General features: G+C 49.5%; 1 protein-coding gene across 1 annotated transcript in view; it reads right to left on the minus strand.

Annotated features, from left to right (window-relative positions):
• COL22A1 (collagen type XXII alpha 1 chain) overlaps window positions 1–21,159 on the minus strand; it is a gene marked incomplete at both ends in the record, with an annotated part of 240,616 nt that overhangs the window by 173,211 nt on the left and 46,246 nt on the right. The window contains 5 exons of the mRNA XM_079722651.1: window positions 2,568–2,630; window positions 4,584–4,628; window positions 7,302–7,418; window positions 8,608–8,688; window positions 11,749–12,024. Of these exons, the coding sequence (XP_079578777.1) occupies window positions 2,568–2,630; window positions 4,584–4,628; window positions 7,302–7,418; window positions 8,608–8,688; window positions 11,749–12,024 (582 nt within the window). The remainder of the gene's footprint in view (window positions 1–2,567; window positions 2,631–4,583; window positions 4,629–7,301; window positions 7,419–8,607; window positions 8,689–11,748; window positions 12,025–21,159) is intronic.

Genomic DNA, 21,159 nt, shown 5'->3' on the forward strand with positions numbered 1-21,159 from the left:
CCTTTACTGCTCTTTTTTGCATTACATGAGTTCTTTTTAGTGCAACATTTTAACCTCTTTAAGGATATTTTCACCATATAGCTTTGAATTATTTTCTTGGAGGTTGCTTGAGGTTTACCATATACATCTTATCAGGATCTACTTAAGATTTACACTAACTTACTTCCAGTGAGATTTAGAAACATACTCCTACGTGATCTATTCCTTCTTCTCCATTTTTGTGCTATTGTTGTTACAGATATTTGTTAAATACCCAATGATGCACTGTCATAATTATTACTTTGAACTTGTCACTCCACTGCACTCTGGCCTCAATTATTTTTGGTGATGAGTCAGCTGATAATCTTATTGGGTTTTCCTGGTACATCAGGAATCATTTTTCTTTTTCTGCTTTCGATTTTTTTTGCTTTGTCTGTTAGCATATTGTACTATGATTTTTCTAAGGATGGACCTCCTTTTGTTTTTCTTGATTGGACTTCCTGAGGCTTCTTGAACGTGCAGATTACTGCTCTCATCAAATTCGGGATGTCTTCAGCCATGATCTCTCTGAACACTTTTTCTGCTCCTTTCTCTCTGCTCTGGGTACCCCTGTTATGTGCACTGACACACTTCATGGGCCCTCACACTTCTCTGAGGCTCTGCTCATTTTTCTTCATTATTGTTTCTCTCTGATCTTCAGATTACATGATCGCTACTGATCTGTTCTCAAGAATGCTGGTTCTTTCTTCAACCAGTTCAAACCTACTGTCATGCCTCTCAAGTGATTTTCCTTTTCATTTCATTGACTGTACTTTAAAATTTCCATTTAGTTCTAGAATTTCCATTTGGTTCTTTTTAACAATTTCTACCTCTTTATGTTCTATATTTGATGAGATAATGTCATGATACTCCCCTCTGTCTCCTTCCTAATGGCTTCCTTTAGTTCTCTGGATATAATTACAATGGCTACTTTGCAGGCTTTGTCTGTTAGATCCAACATCTGTGCCCTCTCACAGGCAGTTTCTGTAGCCTGTTTTTTTCCTGTGTTATCAGTAAAATGGGTGTTTCACTAGCCCTCACCTCACAACATTGATCTGAGGGTTAAATGAGCCAGAAATCTGTAAAACATACAGCACAGATGCCGGCACACCATGAATGCTGTTAAATATAAGCCTCTTCCTATTTCCATGCTGATTTGCACAGAGCGGGTGCTTCCCACCTCTGCACAGGAGGCAGGTGTGTATGGTGTGGGTGAAAGGTGTAGCTCAGCAAGTGAGCACAAGACTCAGATTAAAGGAGATTCAAATCCTGCCTCTGCCACACACAGGCAGAGCCCCTGATGTGATCACGAGCGCGTCACGCAAGTCTGAAAATTCTGTATCCTTCCCGTCCGTGAGTGAGGAGCCTAAGTTTAAGAAGCTGGTCTAAGGAGTAAGGAGGGACCCACATGAAGCCCCTGTGAAAAAGGGCAGGCAGTGTAGCTACAATCATGAGCTCTCAGGTGAGGGCACGGGGGTGTCTGCCAGGCTAACTCTTCTAGGGGAGCGGCTCCGTCTTGTCGTCGGGTTTCCCCTGAGCACTGAGAACCTAAAAGGAACTGATGATACTCGCTCTCGCTCACTGGCCTCCGACCACGGGCCAGGCATCTTACAGACAAAGGTGCTCTTTTCTTTATTCTGCTCATGGAGCGAATGAGGTTTTCAGGGAGGTTAGGAAACCCGCTCGCAGTCACACAGCCAATGAAGGCTGGAGCCGGGGACAGCTACTGAGGCCCACCTGACTCCAAACCTGTGCTACGGATGCTACAAGGTGCAGTCTGAAGGATGGGTTTAGTGCTTCCACCACGCCAGGTAACCACAGAGGAACAACAGCACTTACTTTGCCTCCGCACTGTTACAAACTGTTTACATGCGTTAACTCATTTAATCCTCGTCATGCAGCTTGACAGTTAATTTTATCCTCCCCACTTTACAAATGAGGAAACTGAGGCCGGAAAGGTTAAGTGTCTTGGTGGAGCCAGCCTTTGCTTCCCAGCGCTGTGGCTCCTATGCCCTGCTCTGCACCATGAATCGTTTATCCCTGTAATTCTTCCCTGACCCACCATCCACTGTGCTCGCTCATCAACCGAAGGATCCACGAACACAGTTTGTGCTGGGCCAGATGCCGGGGATGCTGGACCGACAAACCACAAACCGAGGTATCAGAGAGTCAGCTGATGCGGGGACTGACAGGCACCAGGGATGAGGGAGAACCGAGGGGTTGAGCCAGACCTGGGGTCGCAAAGATACCCTGGAGAACTACGCCCGGTTGAGTCTGAAAGGTGCGAAAACGTGAGCCAGGCGGGAAGGGGAGGTGAGGGGCGAACGGGGGTGGACAGACGGCAAAGTGATTCCCGGCAGAGGAAAAGCCATATGCAACGGCCAGGGTGAGACATGGCCAGTTGGGGGAGTCATCACTGCCAACCTGGAGCACAGACTTCGGGGGGTGAGGGCGGGGTGGTGCAGGGTGAGGCTGGAGCGGCCGGCAGGCCTCCTGTGCCTGTGCAGAGGGGTCCCCCCCGCCGGCCACGCGGAGGGGCCTTCACTCACCGTATCTCCTTTCTCTCCCTTGGGTCCAGGAGCTCCAGCCGGCCCAGCGGCTCCCATGTCCCCCTGAGGGGTGGAAACCAGAGACGAGCGTTGGGTCGGGTCCTCCGACCAACCTCTCCCACACCAGCTGCCCACAGCCCACCTTGCCCCAGTTTTCTGGAAGCAGCCGATTTTGCCCTTGCCAACTGCACCACGAGGCCAAGCCTCCCACCCCTGGAGTGGGAAGGAGCATCTGAGTAATGTTCTCAAACTCCTAATTCCCAGAACGAAGGACCCCTTGAGAAAGCAAGTGGGTGAAAGCATCGCGTGCTTGACCCTGAGAATGGGAACGGCAGCTCCTATGCATCTTACTGGACCCAGCTAGGGCGGGACCCCCCAGGCATCCTGGATCCTCCCCAGGAAGCTTCAGGGTCCCCCCACCAGCCCCGCTCCCCCCAACCCAGTGTCCCACCCCATCATGCCTCTTCCTGCTGGCTCTGAGTCCGGGGACATGGCTCCCTGGTATGTCCCTGCATCCAGAACGGGCCTGGGCACCCAGGATCCACCAGGTCACACCTGTGGACACAACCTGAGCTACCTCTAGGTAAACGGAGCTGCTGGAATCAAGGTGTTTACACAGCATCTTAACCACAGACGGGCTGGGACACTGGCTAAAGGGCCAAGACTGCCAATCAGGCATGGGGCAGCCAGGCTTATCTGCAGGTGGTGGGACCTGTTTCCCTCCCTAGAATCCCCTCCCTCCCACCTCATCTTCTCTCCCGGGGTCAGAGGTCAGGCTCTGCCGTCCGCACAAGCCCAGATCTGTCTGACCACAGCAGAGCTCAGTCGCTCCGTGAACGGCCACTGCTTCAGACAAACATTTTCTACTTAGAGCTTCACAAACCCCCAAACAGCTTTGCTCTCTCCTTCCGTCTGACAGCCCAGGAGCTGAGGCTACAGCCCAGGGGCTGCTCAGCAAGGCAGAAGCCCCTGCTCTCTTTCTTGCAGCAAACACCTGGCACCCTGGACCTCCTGTGTGTGCACGTGTGTCTGTCTGTCTGTCTATTCTCCCCATCCTAGCACACTGGGGACAGAGGGGAGAAGGGCGAGAGAAGGGGAAGATGAAGGAGGTACATGCAGAGGAAGGAAGAGGAGACAAAAGGGACCTTAGGAGATGCTCCGTGGTGATGCACCGAATGAATGTGAACACAAGTAATACAGGTGAGAGGGAGGGGGAGAAAGAGGGAGAGAGGGAGGGACGGGGGAGGGGGAGAGGGAGAGGGAGAAGGGGGAGGGAAGGGAGGGGGATGCAGTCATCGCTAGGGGCCTGCACCATCACACTCAGCCCCTCTTTCGAACACCAGACCAGGTAACGGCCACTGGGCAACGCTGACCTCTTCCCTCAGCCTCTGTGTGACCCCGGGCAATGCACACCTCTCTGGGTCTCAGCTTTCCGAGACCGAAACAATGATGCGAGACGACAGCCCTGTCCAGCTCCGTAAATGCGATAAACCTGGGCAGCGGTGGACAGAGAAGAGGCTGGTCCACGGCTGAGGAGGGAGGAGCCCACAAGGAGGCACCTGGCCTTGAGCAATTCGTGAGTTTGGAAAACGTGTACAAAAAGAATTCCACACATGTCAAGCAAACAGATCGTGCGTGCTGAACAAACAGACTCTTTAAAGCGCAACCCCCAAAGCTTCTGGGACACAGAGGCCTGAAAGGACTGATGCAGAGTGAGCTGACCACGGAGGGCTGGGCCTGTTGGAGCAACAGCACCTGAGCCCGGGCACGCGTGTTCTCCTTCTCGATCACACGTTCAGGCTGAGCAATGGACGCTCTGAACCGTGAAGGGACTCAGAGGTTACGGACTTTAAGCCACTTGCTCTATCCTTCCATCTCAACAAGCTCAGAAGCAAAACCCCGCAGGACAGTCATCTAACACACCACTGTCTGGGAGTTTCTTACTCCTTCTTACAAAGAGAGCAAATCAAAGGACCTCACGCTCTAAAGGGCTTCTCTGCCGGCTCCGGTACTGACCTTTGGGCCGGGGAGTCCCACTGGGCCATCAAAGCCCCTTTCACCCTAAAGGAAGAAAGACAAAAGAAACAAGTAAGGTTCTGCTTTAATTTTCCCTTTTCTCTCTTTACTAGCTGGTTATCCCCTCCACCTGCTCATAAGCCAGTCCTTAGTAAGCCACGTGCCAATCAGTAAGTTGGACAGAGTTCACTGGAGCTGAGCATCCGTTCTCAAACTGCCAACCTACATGGGGAGCTTGGACGTGGCCTCCAAATACAGCCACTGGTGGAAAGATCATCCATCAATTTACAAATGCCAGCCTCAACCTCTGGGTGGCATCACCCAATAAGCCATTCCATCCATCCTTCATACCCTGGGTCCACTTATCCATCAATTCAACCATTATTTCATGCAGTGGCTGAAAATACAGACATGGAAAGATTCAGCCTTTGCCATCTGGAATTTATGAGCTTACGGAAGTAAAGACAAGTAGGCAGTTTTAATCCAATGTGATAACTGTTATGGTCGCTGGAAGAAGAGGGAAAGAAAGGGTCATAATGTCCCAAATAGCAGGGGCTAAATGAATAGGTATTGAATGGATGGATGTGAAGAACGGAAAGGCAGGCAGGCAGGCAGGCAGGGAGGAAGGGAGGAGGGAGATCATACAGACAATAATAATGGGATCAGAAAAGGATTCTTTGGGGATGTCTTGAAAGAAGAACAGGCGTTAGCAGATTAAAAGGGGTGGCGGGAGGGAAAACGATGTTCTAGGCAGAAGATGCTACATATGCAAATTCCAGAAGGCAAGAAAGATCAGGACCTCGTAGAGGAACAGGACATTCCTGCCGGCCTAGAAACTGGGAGGGAAAAGGGGGGTGAGATGAGGCTAGAGGGCAACTAGGACCCACCAGGGGCCACACAGAGCGGGGACAGGTCGGGGAGGGGATCTGTGAGCCACGCTCAGGAGGTCAGTGGCGATCCAGCAGGTGGTCGTGTGCTGGAGAGTAAGAAGGTGGGCGGGAAGAGAGGACGGAGGCCTGCCTGACCCCAGACTTCCTCCCGAGGGGCCACGCCAGGGCAGGGCTCCGGGGAAGCCATGAACTGGGCAGAGTAGCGTCGGCCGCCCTCCCGGGCACGGTCTGCAGGCTAGTGGGCCAAGCCCCACGCTGCTACAGTTACCCTTTCCGTTTGGGGTTTTCAATGGAAAACAAGAATTCAAAAGGACTTGGGTTTGGACAGCTGCTTTCGTTATGACATTGATGGGTGAGAACCAGATCAACACGTTGTGTGTGGACCGCCTGAGCCCGCCAGGGGTGCGGACAAGGATCCCCGCCCAGCGCCCTGGGTGCACCACCCTGGCTCCCTCTCTGGCTTCTCCCAATCCTAACCCAGCACCAGGCCAGAAGCCCCTAACTCCACCGACGCCCCAGACAAAGCCTCAGCTCGCAGCATGACCGAGCTTGCTCCTCCTGCCCTCCCAGCCAGCTGGGCCACGGTTAGACATCCCCACTTGACTGGGAGCTCCTTGGGAGGGGGTCTCTGGGTGGAAAGCAGAAAGGAGAGTGTGAAGGGGAACAGAGGAGAGGGAAGGAGGGAGGGAGGAGAGGCTGCCAGGGCAGGCGGCTTATTGAAACGAAACTGTTAGGAAATTCTTAAAGCGTGTCCACTCCAATGAACGTCAACCACGATTTCATAGTTTTGTCTGTGTCTCCCAAGGCCCTTGCGAAGTTGGGGAGCACCTCCTGCATTCTGGCCCTGAGCTGGGAGGGGCAGACAACGATGGATACACTGAATGCTGTAGACCGAGGGACCTGGGGGGCTATCTGGCGAGCAGATCTTCATGGAGACCATCTCGATGTCGTCATCCTCACATATCTGTTTATTCTGCTCAAACAGTGGAAATTTTTTTCTTATTAAGAGGGCTGTTCGGGCTTCCCTGGTGGCGCAGTGGTTGAGAGTCCGCCTGCCGATGCAGGGGACACGGGTTCGTGCCCCGGTCTGGGAAGATCCCACATGCCGCGGAGCGGCTAGGCTCGTGAGCCATGGCCGCTGAGCCTGCGCGTCTGGAGCCTGTGCTCAGCAGCGGGAGAGGCCACAACAGTGGGAGGCCCGCGTACCACAAAAAAAAAAAAAAAAAAAAGAGGGCTGTTCGTCCACAGAAAAACAGATGAAGGCCTCAGGCACTCGAGGAGACATTTCATCTAGGCTAAAGGGTGGGCAGTGGTGGCAGTCAGAAACATATTAGGTTTTAAAATGAGAAACAAGAGGCATTAAACTCTACTCATATATGCATTTGGATTATATAGTACAACGAATTACAGGGAACATTGAGAAGAAAGGGATGAGGGTGTGTCCCGCAGAGCACACCTAAACCCTCAGCCACTACAGAGTCTTATTCTCAAAGCAAATCTGGCTGGTTTAGGCGCACACACGAGTGCAGAGGAGACCAGGAGGGGCCAGAGCGCCTTGGGAAGACATTATGAACTTCAGGAAGAGGTTCGTCACAGCTGGGTCTGAGCAGCTCCCCTCCCGATGTGCACAGAAATCAAGAAGGGAGAAGCCCAAGGAGCAAGGACAGGCCCCTGACCAGAGAGTTGCCTGGAGCCCGGGGCCACCCTGCCCTGGCAGCCCACGTGCATGATGGGAAATTCCCACCTCCACTGCTGGTTCTGCTGCCACCCTGCCCCACTCGGCTCTGGGGCCCTGGGCTGGCGGCTGAGGGTGGACTGTGGATGGTACCTTTTCTCCAGCTGGGCAGGAGCAGTTGATAGTCTTCAAAATCCCGATTTGTTCACTGCCAGAGGTGGGAGGTGGCTGGGGCGGGGGTGAGGGCTCCGTCAGCACTGTCACCTGGCACTGGAAGGGAAGCACAGCGGTCAGAAGCTGGCTTCCTGCCCAGCACCGCTCCCTAGAGCTTCCCTGCACAGGCAAAGGGGAGCCAGGAACCCTGAGGACACTGGAGCTTGAGCAGGGAGGGCAAGTAGCATCATCTGACCGCAGGTCCCAGTACCCTGAGGCCTTGGAGTCAGACTGGCATGGGCCTAGGGTCTCAGTCACTTCACTGGCCTCTGAGCAGCCTGTGGGAACCACGTGACCCCTCAGCCTCGGTGCTAACCTCTGCAGAATGGGGACAAGGGCGTTTCCATCATAATGCAGTGAGGAGGAGTTAGTGGGACAGGAAGAAAGCATCCACTTCAGAGTCTGGAACGCAGGAACCCAGCAGGTGTGCCCGTAATGACTTACTTCCTTACCCTCGCCAGCCCCTTCCCTCCCTCCTTTCTTCCCTTCCTCTCCCCCCTCCTTCTTTCCCTTTATTCTCTCCTGCTCTTACCCGTCTCCCTCCCTTTCCTTTCTCTCCTCTCTCTCAACAGTCAGGCTCAGCTGACTCCGCAGCCCCAGCCCTGGTAACGACCACCCCGGGTGCCTGTGCCCCCCACTCGTCCTGACACAGGACACGCTGACCGAGTGCTCACTGCGTCCGGGGCCCGCGCCTGCCGAGTCCATGGATTTCAGCCTTCAGCTCTGGGAGGCAGGACTATGGAAGCACCCTTGGAACTGGTATTTGGTAAATGGAGAGGGAGGGACCTGGACCGAGGCGGAGGTGGGAGGCCCTGGGAGAGGCAGAACTGCGCCGGGGCCCCAGGAGCCTCTGCCCGCTGTTCCTGACCCTGTGTTGCCTCCTCCTGTCTTGCTGAGCAGCGCAGAGCACGGCGGCCTCCCCGCTCTGAGCGCCGGCAGCAGGGATGCCGTTCCCCCCGCCAGCCTCTGCCCCGTGCTCCCCAGAGCTGGGCCTCATCGCTCAGCTGCAGCACCGGGGGCTGCAGACCGAGGCTGGGACAGACCTGCATGACCCGCTCCCCCAACCCACGCCCGCCAGACCGGGAAATGGAACCCTAGCGATGACCACCGGGCTCCCTCCCAGGGCGCACTGGGATGGCAGGTGTCCCCTGATCCCATCCCAGGGCCCAGGACGCCCCCTCACTCGGGAAGCCAAGGACCCATTTCCCCACCACCACCAACCCCTCCATGCAGAGTCTCTGCTCACCGGACCCGAGGGGATGTCACAGCACGTCTCCAGTTCTGAGTGGCGGGAGTCACAGTAAATCACGATCCGCTGTAAGTCAAACTGGGAGGGAGAGCAGGACAGAGGGTGAGTTTGGGGGCTTTGGAACCCAGGTGTTCCCTGGTTTCAGGTCGGCCCTGCTCAGGGATCAGGCCCACTTCCTCTTCAGGGTCCTGTATGGTCTGACCCTGAGCTGAACTTCAGGGGCACCCTAAGTGTCATCTACAGACAGCCCGTCCCTCTAACGGTGCGAGCCCCAAGTGCAAGGCGAGTCCGCACAGACCGGGGGCAGCGTCTTCTCCTGCTCTGGATGTGCTACAGCTCAGGCCCCTCACACGCCCCCTCCCGTCCACAGTCCGTGGCCACTGCGTTCGCTAAAGCCCCTGCCGTGGTGCTGCCACCAACAGTCTCCAAAGGTTCAGAGTACCCCTGTTTTCAACTCTCTCATCTCCATGTGGTGGCTTAAGTGAACTTTTTTTTATTAAAAATTTGCTTCTATCAAATAAAAGCAAAAGTAAACAAATGGGACCTAATTAAACTTACATGCTTCTGCACAGCAAATGAAACCACGGATTGTCTCTCTTCTAGGAAAACCCCTGAAAACTAGCAACCACGCTGAGGCATCCCCTCAGGAGTTGTTGTAAAAATACACCCACAGATCTTTTGACGCTCCTCCAAGAGGTGGAGCTTCATTCCCCTCCCCACCCCCGAGCACAGGAGGGACCTGGTCAGGGGCTTCTAAGGAACAGAACATGGCAGAAGTGATGGCGTGTCACTTATAGAAAGACTGGCTTCTTTGTGCGTGTGCGCATGGTCTCTCTCTCTCTCTCTCTCTCTCTCTCACATCACGCAGCCTGGGGGTCACCAGCTGGCACGCAGGGAGCTGCCCCACGGAGAAGCCCACGTAGGGAGGAACCAGGACCGCTGTCAGCAGTCCAACAGCCCACAGGAGGCTGCCAGCAATCACCTGCGTGAGCTTGGAGGTGGTCTTTCAGCCCTGTTCTAACTTCAAGATCAGAGCAATAGCCAATAGCTTGACAGCGACGTTATGAGAAACCCTGAGCAAGACCCACCCAGCTCAGCCCCTCCCAGATTCCTGAACCGCAGAAACTGTGAGACAGTAAGTGTTTGTTGTTTTCATCCCTCTTTTTTGGGCGGGGGTGGGGGGGATATTTGTTATGCAGCAACTGATAACTGATACACATCCTCTACTGTCAAGAAGAGTCCACGGGGTCTCTTCTCCCCCTTGGCTCCTTGTACAAACAGCTAATACTGAACATGGCAGCCTGCACGGTAAGTATACATTTGTGTGTCCCTCCTCCCCCGGGCCCCACATCCTGACCCACAGCCCTCAAACACACTGAGCTCTCTTTTCCCACCTGCTTTTCCCTCCTGCTCTTCACAAGGCTGGCTCCTCTCACCTTTCACCTCTGTAACCACCCATCAGAGCCCAGGCCCTCCCTGTCACTTGTCATCCTGTACATCCTTAGAAAAGCAATGACCACAATGCCTCCTTTGTGTGCATTTCTCAGTTTACTTTTTAAACTGTGTTGCTCCGATGAGAACAGCAGTTCTGTGAGGCAGGCCTCTCTTATCTCGTGTTTCTCTGTACCCCCAGCCCCAGAGCACTTCCTGACATAGCAGATGTCCCGAGGCATAGAATGAATGGTTGAGTGGATACAGAAAAAAAAAAAAAAAAACACATAGAAGTATTTCTGAGCTCAGTGGTAATCAGGGAAATGCAGATAGAACCACAATAAAATACCATCATATGCCCATCAGATTGGCAAAACAACAACAAAAACGTTAAAAAAAAATCTATGAATGTTGGTGAGGATCTAAGAAAATGGGTCTTTCATACGTTGCTGGTAGACACATAAATGTTTTGTCACTTTGTTGAGAAGTTAAAATATGCTGGAAAGTCAAAAATTGTTTACCCTACAATCTAATCATTGAATGCCCCAGAGAAACTCTCCCAACTGGTATATATCTCCAGCCTCAAAGGCACGTGTTACCCTATTTTCTTCATGAGGAAAGCATATCTGGAGATGTGCCAGCACGTTCAAGACCCAAGACTTGCTGGTTATGACGGTGAAACATCAAAACAATCTAAATATTCACTAACAGGAGAATAAAAAAGCAAAATGTACAATAAAATGAAGTATTATGCAGCAGCTAAAAAAGCTTAGACACATAATTTTGAGAGAAAAAAAGCAAGACGACTATACATGCTGTACATTATTTACATAAATTTAAAAATATCTAGCACACATCCAACAACCCTATATTTGATAATAGACATACATATACGTGTAAAAAAATAAGAGAAATGGTTTTGGAAAGAGCTATCCCAGATCATGATTTGGTTACTTCTCGAGAAGCCAGGGACACTCCCAGTCAGAAGGATCAAGCGGACTTCAGCTTGAAGACAGTACATTAAGTGTACATGTGTTACATGTGTGCATATTCATGGTGTGTGTGTCTGTGTGTATAGATGTGGGAATGCATTTGTAGAGGAAAGAAAGATACATTCAAGGAAAGTGAAAAAAAAGAAAAAAGAATTAAGGAGGGAAAAGAAAGAATAAAGAAGGAAAGGACACTGATGTAATGGTGATGCAAGGACAGCTATTACTGGCCACTGAGTCTTCCCCAGTTAATATCCCTGGTTGGTGAAATGAGGATGATTTTTACTTATTTTCCATGTACTTTCCTATATTTTCCAATATTTTTACAATCAGAGAAGAAGGGAAAAGAGTCTAAATTTACAGGGAACTGTGTAACTCTATTTCTCTGCCCATCGATTTGTCTACATATACATGTAGATATATGTCCCGTGTCCCCAGTGCAGAGCGCAGTGCTTGGCACAGAGTAGGTGCTCAATATATATATGGTAAATGATAAATGATCAAGTGGCTAAATAATTAAATGAATGAGTGAATGAATGAGTGATGGTGATGTGGCAGTTTTCTGAGTCAGGGTCCTCCCTCCTAAGACAGTGCAAGGTGATGACTTGATACATGATACACACAGCTGTCTTGTAGGGGACATCAGGAGCACCTGGCTCCTGAGGCTTCTCCCTGGTGACCCCAGGACCTTGGCTGCAGAAGGCCCACCAGTACTCACGTCGACGGGCACACTGTCGTAGAGGCGCTTGCCGATCACAGTCTTCCCCTGGATGTCAATGTTCTCCCTCTCCTCGATGGGCAGTGTCTGCACCAGCGCACAGTCTATGTACAGGGAGATGTTCTGGGCCTGGATGCTCAGGGCCACCTTGTGCCAGTCCCGGTTGAAAAGGTCATGGACCCGGGGACCTCGGAAGACCACCCTGACGGCATCCTTCATGGCACCCACAGCATTGTACTCCACGGCCTTGTTCTCGCCGTCCAGCCGGATGGACACCTGGGGAGGAGAGGATGAAAGGCCCCTTGAGCTACATGGGACCAAGGGAGGAGAGGGCAACTGGGGCAGGGAGATCGCAGAGTCAAACCCAACAAACCTGAGTCAGATCCTAGCCGTGACCCTCACCAGCTGGTCAGCCTTGGGCAAATCACTTCCCATCCCTAAGCCTCGGTGTCCTCCTCACTACAATGGTGTCACTGACATCTACCTTACAGGCTGATCTAAACCCTGTATTAAATGGAAGATCTGAGCTTACACGTTAATCCAGGGGTCAAAATCTCAAGTACCCGAGGGGCTATGCAGGTAAGAGCACCTTTGTGAAACTACAAGGGGACTGGTGAGGAAGGGCTTGATCTGTGAGACCGCCCAGAAACCCTGACTGGTTTCAGCTTCTTTTAAAACCACAGGAAGCAAAACAGAATCCATCTGTGTCTAGATACCAGGTGCCAGTCTGAGACCCCATCCACTAACCCAAACTCTCTCTCACCTTGAAGATAAAACTGAAGCCCTGGTAGAATAAAGCAATTCGGTGGCAGGGACCTTGTCTGTCTTGTTCACTGGATTACCCTCCAGCCCTCTGCAAAATGCCTTGAAAACTCTGGAAGGAAGTTTTACTTTCCTCTGCGTTTTAAGAACGAATGAGGGGCTTCCCTGGTGGCGCAGTGGTTAAGAATACACCTGCCAATGCAGGGGACATGGGTTTGAGCCCTGGCCCGGGAAGATCCCACATGCTGCGAAGCAACTAAGCCCGTGCGCCACAACTACCGAGCTTGCGCTCTAGAGCCCGTGAGCCACAACTACTGAGCCCTTGTGTCACAACTACTGAAGCCTGTGCGCCTAGAGCCTATGCTTCGCAACAAGAGAAGCCACCGCAATGAGAAGTCCATGCACCGCAACGAAGAGTAGCCCCCGCTCACCACAACTAGAGAAAGCCTGCACGCAGCAATGAAGACCCGATGCAGCCAAAAAATAAAATAAATTAATTTTTAAAAAATGAATGAATGAAGTAATGAATGAACGTATGCTCATCCATGTGCTTATTTTTTTCATCCCTTGCACGATACTCACTGAACATCGTCTGTGACAGGCAAGCAACCTGCTTGGTGTCAGGAATGCAGGGATGGGCAAGATCAACACTGCCTCAGCGCACGGAGGTGGGGGACATAGCGTGACATAGAAAATAGGTATTCACTGAGCAAATGGATGGATGGGTATATTCTTGTCCAATCTCCGTGGGGTTAGTCTCCATCTGCCCTGATATCCACGCTCCACCTCTCTCTACCTGGATCTGGACTCCCAGACTCTGAGCTTTGACTTCTTCACCTGGGCTCCGATGCCCTTTGGCTTCTAGTTAGTCTGGCTCATGGGAGCAGAAATCAAAGAGCAGGGAGAGAGCAGGGTCTGGAATTGACTCTCCCGCCCTCCCAGCTTCCCTGCGGGTCCAGTCGGCCATGTCCCTCCAAGTGCCAGGGCCCTTTGGAAGCCCTCCCTCCTCCACAACTCCAGAACACAACGTCTCCGTTAACCACCAACCTCTCCCTGCCCAGGCCATCCAGGCCCCGGGCAGGAGCTTCCTCCTGTTGCTAATCCCAGGACACCACAATATCTTTCATTGGTTTCCTTAACCCTGACCCTTAACCTCATCAGCTCCCTTACCCTGAGACACTTTACTAAAACACTCTTCAAAAATCTGGGCTGTCTATTGCTTGCCCACACCCAAATTGGCAAGTCACTTTTAAGCTGTGTTACCTCGGGCAGGTTTTTTAATCTCTGTGTGCTGTTTCCTCATTTGTAAAACAGCACTGATGATAGTGCCTACGTGATAGAGTTGTTATGAGAATTAAATGAATTTATAGATATGTAAAACACTTACATAGTACTTATACATCAGGCACTGTTCTAAATACTATCTATAATAAATGAAGCAAGTTCAAAGACATCACTGCAGTGAAGCCTTCTCTGACACACACGTGTAACTGGATTCTAACCTGGTCATTTGCTCTCACATCCTCAGGCATGTGGATTTATTTATTTTTTCATAGCATTGTGGGTCAGTAAATGAAAGCATTCTGGGTCATTTATTTCATGCACCCACTTCTTGCCTGCCCTGCCCCATCCTTTTAAGCAGGCACCCCGTCTCTACTGCTCATCTCTTTAACCCCAGTGGCTAGGACAACACACGCCATATAGTAGGACTCAACAGAAAGGGAATAAATGAATGAATGAGAGCCCCGAGGTTAAAGGAAGGAGCCCACTGCCCTGCCGGGAACCAGCCACAGTGTTTATGACACCACCCAGGTGTTCTGGTTTCTCTGTCTCCGGTCCCCCACATGGCTTCAGCACAGCCAAAGGGAACCTAAAGTTTATTTTTAACTGCATTGTCTGCTGGTATGTTACAGTTAGGGTGAAAAACAAAACTATGAACCCCTGACTAATAACCTGAAACTTCTCGTAAGCATAATCTTATAATCATGATTAAACCTGGTCTCTTTCTCGATATCAGTTTCACCTGTTTGAGCCCTGTACCCCTGAGCCACCTGGGGAGCTTCATGAGGACATGGGTTTTTCTCCAATGTTTCTATTTCTCCCAGCACCATGCAGAGCAGAGGAAGGCCCGGCAGGCCCGAGTCCAAGCTGGGTGGGGGGGCTCAGGAGGGCACTCCATGGCTCAGATCCATCAGCAAACCATGTTGGTTCTATTTTCAAACTACATATCCAGAATCCCATCATTTCTCCCCAGTTCCCTATGACTACTTGGTCTGAGTCAGTATCACCCTGTGCCGAGAGGACCACAGCGGTCTCCCAGGCCCCCTGTCCTGGGCCTGCCCACCTCGCAGAGCCTACTCTCCAGTCCCTGCACTAGCCTCCACCCTGTTCTGAGTCTCACCTCCACCCCTCCACCCTGCTCCAGAACTAGCCTCCTCCTGGCCCTTTATCAGATCTGGAATGAGTGCCCCTCAGTTTCTCCAAATGACAAACAGGGAAAATGCCAACGGTCAAGGGTGGTTGTAAATTCTCCGTGGGGTCATGGATGTAAAAATCTAGATCCGGTTATTACAGGGCTACGGGACAAAGAGCACGTGAGAAGGTGGCTCACACCAGTCTGCTCACAGGTCATCTTCTACGTGGCCTCTGTCCATTTTTCCTGTGTCCGGTCAGGACTTCCCCGAGGCGTGGGGCGGCCACCACGTCATTTTCAGTGAAGGGCACGCCCCAAAGCCTGTTCAGTGGAACGGAACAGCCCGGTGCCTCTGTGAAAAGGCAGGTTCTGTCTCTGCCCGGCTCTGCAGGATTCCAGCCCAGGGCTCATTCTGGCAGAAGGAGGGGAGGAGGCCGACACGGCCCTGCAAATGCCATGGAGGAAGAGGACCCAGACTGAGGGGTGGTGCGGGCTCGCCCCATAGGACTGCCATGGCAGGTGCCCAGGCCCACGGCACAGGACCCCGGGAGACTGGAGACGTGCGCGTCTGCAATGGAGGTGGGTGAGGGTCACGACGAGCTGCCTGCTCTCTGGAGAAGAGTCTCACCTCCTGCAGTCGGCCTCCCACACTCAGGAAATCAGGCCACTGGGCAGTCAAGCCTGACGATGCTTCTGCATCTCAGTTTGACCAGGGACGTTGCAGGAGTGTCATTCAACAGGACTAATGTATGGAGACCAGAGCCAGCGGGGCACAGCGGTCAAAAGACAGACTTGGAGCTTGACTGTCTGGGTTCAAATCCCACCTCTCCCCCTCATGACCTATCAAAACACAGGCAGATGTCTAAAGCCTGCTGTGGATCAGTCTCCTCTCTGTAAGGCGGTAACAGCAGAACCTACCCATAGGGTTGTTAGGGGGACTGAGTTAAGATTTGTGAAGCGCTCGGGACAATCCTTGGCTCCTACTGACTGCGTGTGAGTGTGGATAAGATGTGCCCTCGGGGGCAGGGTCCAGCTTCAAGCACGGGGAGTGAGCTCACTGCCACGGAGAAGTCGCCTCTGAGGGACGAGCCCGGGAGTGTGGCTACCGCAGACCAATGGCTTGAGCAAGCTTTTATTTTATTTCAACCCCAAGTGAAAATAAAGTCAGTGTCCCCCAGCTGAAGATGAGTAATGTCTCTACACAGTTCATTCTTCAAGAGAGGACAGGGTAAATGACAGATACGGTTGGTCCATGAACTCTGAGAACAAGCGGATCGGGATTTGCATCTCAAATAAGTGTATGGTGTTGACGGCTTGGGTCTGAGACAGGTCTTCCCTCACTCGGCTGCATGCTGTTGACAGGTGGTCCTACCTTCATAGGGACTGAGAGCCAGAATGCACCAGACATGGGCAAAGACGAGCTGCAGAGCTCCATTCAAGGTAAAACCAAGGACTACCATAAAAACTTGTATCACACATCAGGCAGCATTCTAGATGCTTTAGGGACATCATTCCACATGGTGCTTCCATTAACCATTCCTGGGAGGTTTTCTGTTTTCCATTTTCCAGCTAAGAACATTAAGACTCAGAAAGCAAATGTGGAGATTGATTCAAGATGGCGGAGTAGAAGGACGTGCGCTCACTCCCTCTTGCGAGAACACCGGAATCACAACTAACTGCTGAACAATCATTGACAGGAAGACACTGGAACTCACCGAAAAAGATACCCCACATCCAAAGACAAAGGAGAAGCTGCAGTGAGATGGTAGGAGGGGCACAGTCACAATCAAATCAAATCCCATAACCGCTGGGTGGCTAACTCACAAACTGGAGAACACTTATACCACAGAAGTCCACCCATTGGAGTGAAGGTTCTGAGGCCCACGTCAGGCTTCCCAACGTGGGGGTCCGGCAACGGGAGGAGGAATTCTTAGAGAATCAGACTTTGAAGGCTAGCGGGATTTGACTGCAGGACTTTTGACAGGACTGGGGGAAACAGAGACTCCACTCTTGGAGGGCACACACAAAGTAGTGTGCGCATCGGGACCCAGGGGAAGGAGCAGTGACCCCAGGGGAGACTGAACCAGACCTATCTGCTAGTGTTGGAGGGTCTCCTGCAGAAGTGGGGGCTGGCTGTGGCTCACCGTGAGGACAAGGACACTGGCAGCACAAGTTCTGGGAAGTACTCTTTGGCGTGAGCCCACCTGGAGTCCACCATTAGCCCCAGCAAAGAGCCTGTAGCCTCCAGTGCTGGGTCGCCTCAGGCCAAACAACCAACATGGAGGGAACCCAGCCCCACCCATCAGCAGACAAGCGGATTAAAGTTTTACTGAGCTCTGCCCACCAGAGAAACACCCAGCTCTACCCACAACCAGTCCCTTGCATCAGGAAACTTGCATAAGCCTCTTAGATAGCCTCATCCACCAGAGGGAAGACAGCAGAAGCAAGAAGAACTACAATCCTGCAGCCTGTGGAACAAAAACCACATTCACAGAAAGATAGACAAGATGAAAAGGCAGAGGGCTATGTACCAGATGAAAGAACAAGATAAAACCCCAGAAAAAAAATTAAATGAAGTGGAGATAGGCAACCTTCCAGAAGAAGAATTTAGTATACTGATAGGGAAGATGATCCAGGACCTCGGAAAAAGAATGGAGGTAAAGATTGAGAAGATGCAAGAAATGTTTAACAAAGACCTAGAAGAATTAAAGAACAAACACCTAGAAGAATTAAAGAACAAACAAACAGAGATGAACAAAACATAACTGAAATGAATAACTGAAATGAAAACTACACTAGAAGGAATCAATAGCAGAATTACTGAGGCAGAAGAACGGATAAGTGACCTGGAAGACAGAATGGTGGAATTCACTGCTGTGGAACAGAATAAATATAAAAGAATGAAAAGAAATGAAGACACCCTAAGAGACCCCTAGGACAACATTAAACGCAACAACATTCACATTATAGGGGTCCCAGAAGGAGAAGAGAGAGAGAAAGGACCAGAGAAAATATGTGAAGAGATTATAGTCAAAAACTTCCATAACATGGGAAAGAAAATAGCCCACCAAGTCCAGGAAGTGCAGAGAGTCCCAGGCAGGATAAAACCCAAGGAGAAACACGTCGAGACACATAGTAATCAAACTGACAAAAATTAAAGACAAACAAAAATTAAAAGCAACAAGGGAATAACATACACAAGGTTAACAGCTTATTTCTCAGCAGAAACTCTACAAGTCAGAAGGGAGTGGCATAATATATTTAGAGTGATGAAAGGGAAGAACCTACAACCAAGATTACTCTATCTGGCAAGGATCCCATTCAGATTCAACATAGAAGTCAAAAGCTTAACAGACAAGCAAAAGCAGAGAATTCAGCACCACCAAACCAGCTCTACAACAAATGCTAAAGGAACTTCTCTAAGTGGGAAACACAAGAGAAGAAAAGGACCTACAAAAACAAACCCAAAACAATTAAGAAAATGGTCATAGGAACATACATATCGATAATCACCTTAAATGTGAATGGATTAAATGCTCCAACCAAAAGACACAACCTTGCTGAATGGATACAAAAACAAGACCCATATATATGCTGTCTACAAGAGACCCACTTCAGACCTAGGGACACATACAAACTGAAAGTGAGGGGATGGAAAAAGATATTCCATGCAAATGGAAATCAAAAGAAAGCTGGAGTAGTAATACTCATATCAGATAAAATAGACTTTAAAATGAAGAATGTTACAAGAGACAAGGAAGGACACTACATAATGATCAAGGGATCAATCCAAGAAGAAGAGGTAGCAACTATAAACATATATGAACCCAACATAGGACCACCTCAATACACAAGGCACATGCTAACAGCTATAAAAGAGGAAATCGATGGTAACACAATAATAGTGGGGGACTTTAACACCTCACTTACACCAATGGACAGATCATCCAGACAGAAAATTTATAAGGAAACACAAGTTTTAAATGACACAACAGACCAGATAGATTTAATTGATATTTATAGGACATTCCATCCGAAAACAGCAGACTACACTTTCTTCTCAAGTGCACACAGAATATTCTCCACATCTTGGGTCACAAAGCAAGCCTCGGTTAATTTAAGAAAACTGAAATCATATCAAGCTTCTTTTCCAACCACAAAGCTATGAGATTAGAAATCAATTACAGGGAAAAAAACGTAAAAAAACACAAATACACAGAAGCTAAACAATACTAAATAAACAAGAGATCACTGAAGAAATCATAGAGGAAAAAAAAATACCTAGAGACAAATGACAACAAAAACATGACGATCCAAAACCTATGGAATGATGCAAAAGCAGTTCTAAGAGGGAAGTTTATAGCAATAAAATCCTACTTCAAGAAACAAGAAAAATCTCAAATAAACAATCTAAACTTACACCTAAAGGAACCAGAGAAAGAAGAACAAACAAAACCCAAAGTTAGCAGAAGGAAAGAAATCATAAAGATGAGAGCAGAAATAAATGAAATAGAAACAAAGAAAACAGTAGCAAAGTCAATAAAACTAAAAGCTGGTTCTTTGAGAAGATAAACAAAACTGATAAACCTTTAGCCAGACGCATCAAGAAAAAGAGGGAGAGGACTCAAATCAATAAAAGTAGAAATGAAAAAGGAGAAGTTACAACAGACACTGCAGAAATATAAAGCATCATAACAGACTACTACAAGCAACTCTATGCCAATAAAATTGACAACCTGGAAGAAATGGACAAATTCTTAGAAAGGTATAATCTTCCAACATTGAACCTGGAAGAAATAGAAAATATGAACAGACCAATCACAAGTAATGAAATTGAAACTGTGATTACAAATTTTCCAGCAGGGCTTCCCTGGTGGCGCAGTAGTTGAGAGTCCGCCTGCCAATGCAGGGGACATGGGTTCATGCCCCGGTCCGGGAAGATCCCACATGCCGCGGAGCAGCTGGGCCCGTGAGCCATGGCCGCTGAGCCTGCGTGTCCGGAGCCTGTGCTCCGCAACGGGAGAGGCCACAGCAGTGAGAGGCCCGCGTACCGCCAAAAAAAAAAAATCTTCCAACAAACAAAAGTCCAGGACCAGATGGTTTCACAGGTGAATTCTATCAAACATTTAGAGAAGAGCTAACACCCACCCTTCTCAAACTCTTCCAAAAATTGCAGAGGAAGGAACAGTCCCAACCTCATAAAAAAGAAAATTACAGACCAATATCACTGATGAATACAGATGCAAAAATCCTCAACAAAATACTAGCAAAGGATCCAACAATACATTAAATACTAGGATCCAACAACACATTAAAAGGATCATACACCATGATCAAGTGGGATTCATGCCAGGGATGCAAGGATTCTTCAATATACGCAAATAAGTCAATGTGATATACCATATTAACAGACTGAAGAATAAAAACCATATGATCATCTCAATAGATGCAGAAAAAGCTTTTGACAAAATTCAACACCAATTTATGATAAAAACCAGAAAGTGGGCATAGAGGGAACCTACCTCAACATAATAAAGGCCATATATGACAAACTCACAGCAAACATCATTCTCAATGGTGAAAAACTGAAAGCATTTCCTCTAAGATCAGGAACAAGACAAAGATGTCCACTCTCACCACTGTCATTCAACATAGTTTTGGAAGTCCTAGCCACGACAATCAGAGAAGAAAAAGAAATAAAGGGAATCCAAATCGGAAGAGAAATAAAACTGTCACTGTTTGCAGATGACATACTATACATAGACAATCCTAAAGATGTCACCAGAAAACTGCTAGAGCTAATCAATGAATTTGGTAAAGTTGCAGGATACAAAATTAATGCACAGAAATCTCTTGCATTCCTATACACTAACAACGAAAGATCAGAAAGAGAAATTAAGGAAACAATCCCATTCACCATTGCAACAAGAAGAATAAAATACCTAGGAATAAACCTACCTAAGGAGGTCAGAGACCTGTACTCAGAAAACTATAAGACACTGATGAAAGAAATCAAAGATGACACAAACAGATGGAGAGATATACCATGTTCTTGGATTGAAAGAATCAATATTGTGAAAATGACTGTAATACCCAAAGCAATCCACAGATTCAATGCAATCCCTATCAAATCACCAATGGCAGTTTTTACAGAACTAGAACAAAAAGTCTTAAAATTTGTATGGAGACACAAAAGACCCCGAATAGCCAAAGCAACCTTGAGGGAAAAAAACAGA

This window comes from Hyperoodon ampullatus (assembly GCF_949752795.1).
Source record: "Hyperoodon ampullatus genome assembly, chromosome: 17".
NCBI lineage: Eukaryota > Metazoa > Chordata > Mammalia > Artiodactyla > Ziphiidae > Hyperoodon > Hyperoodon ampullatus.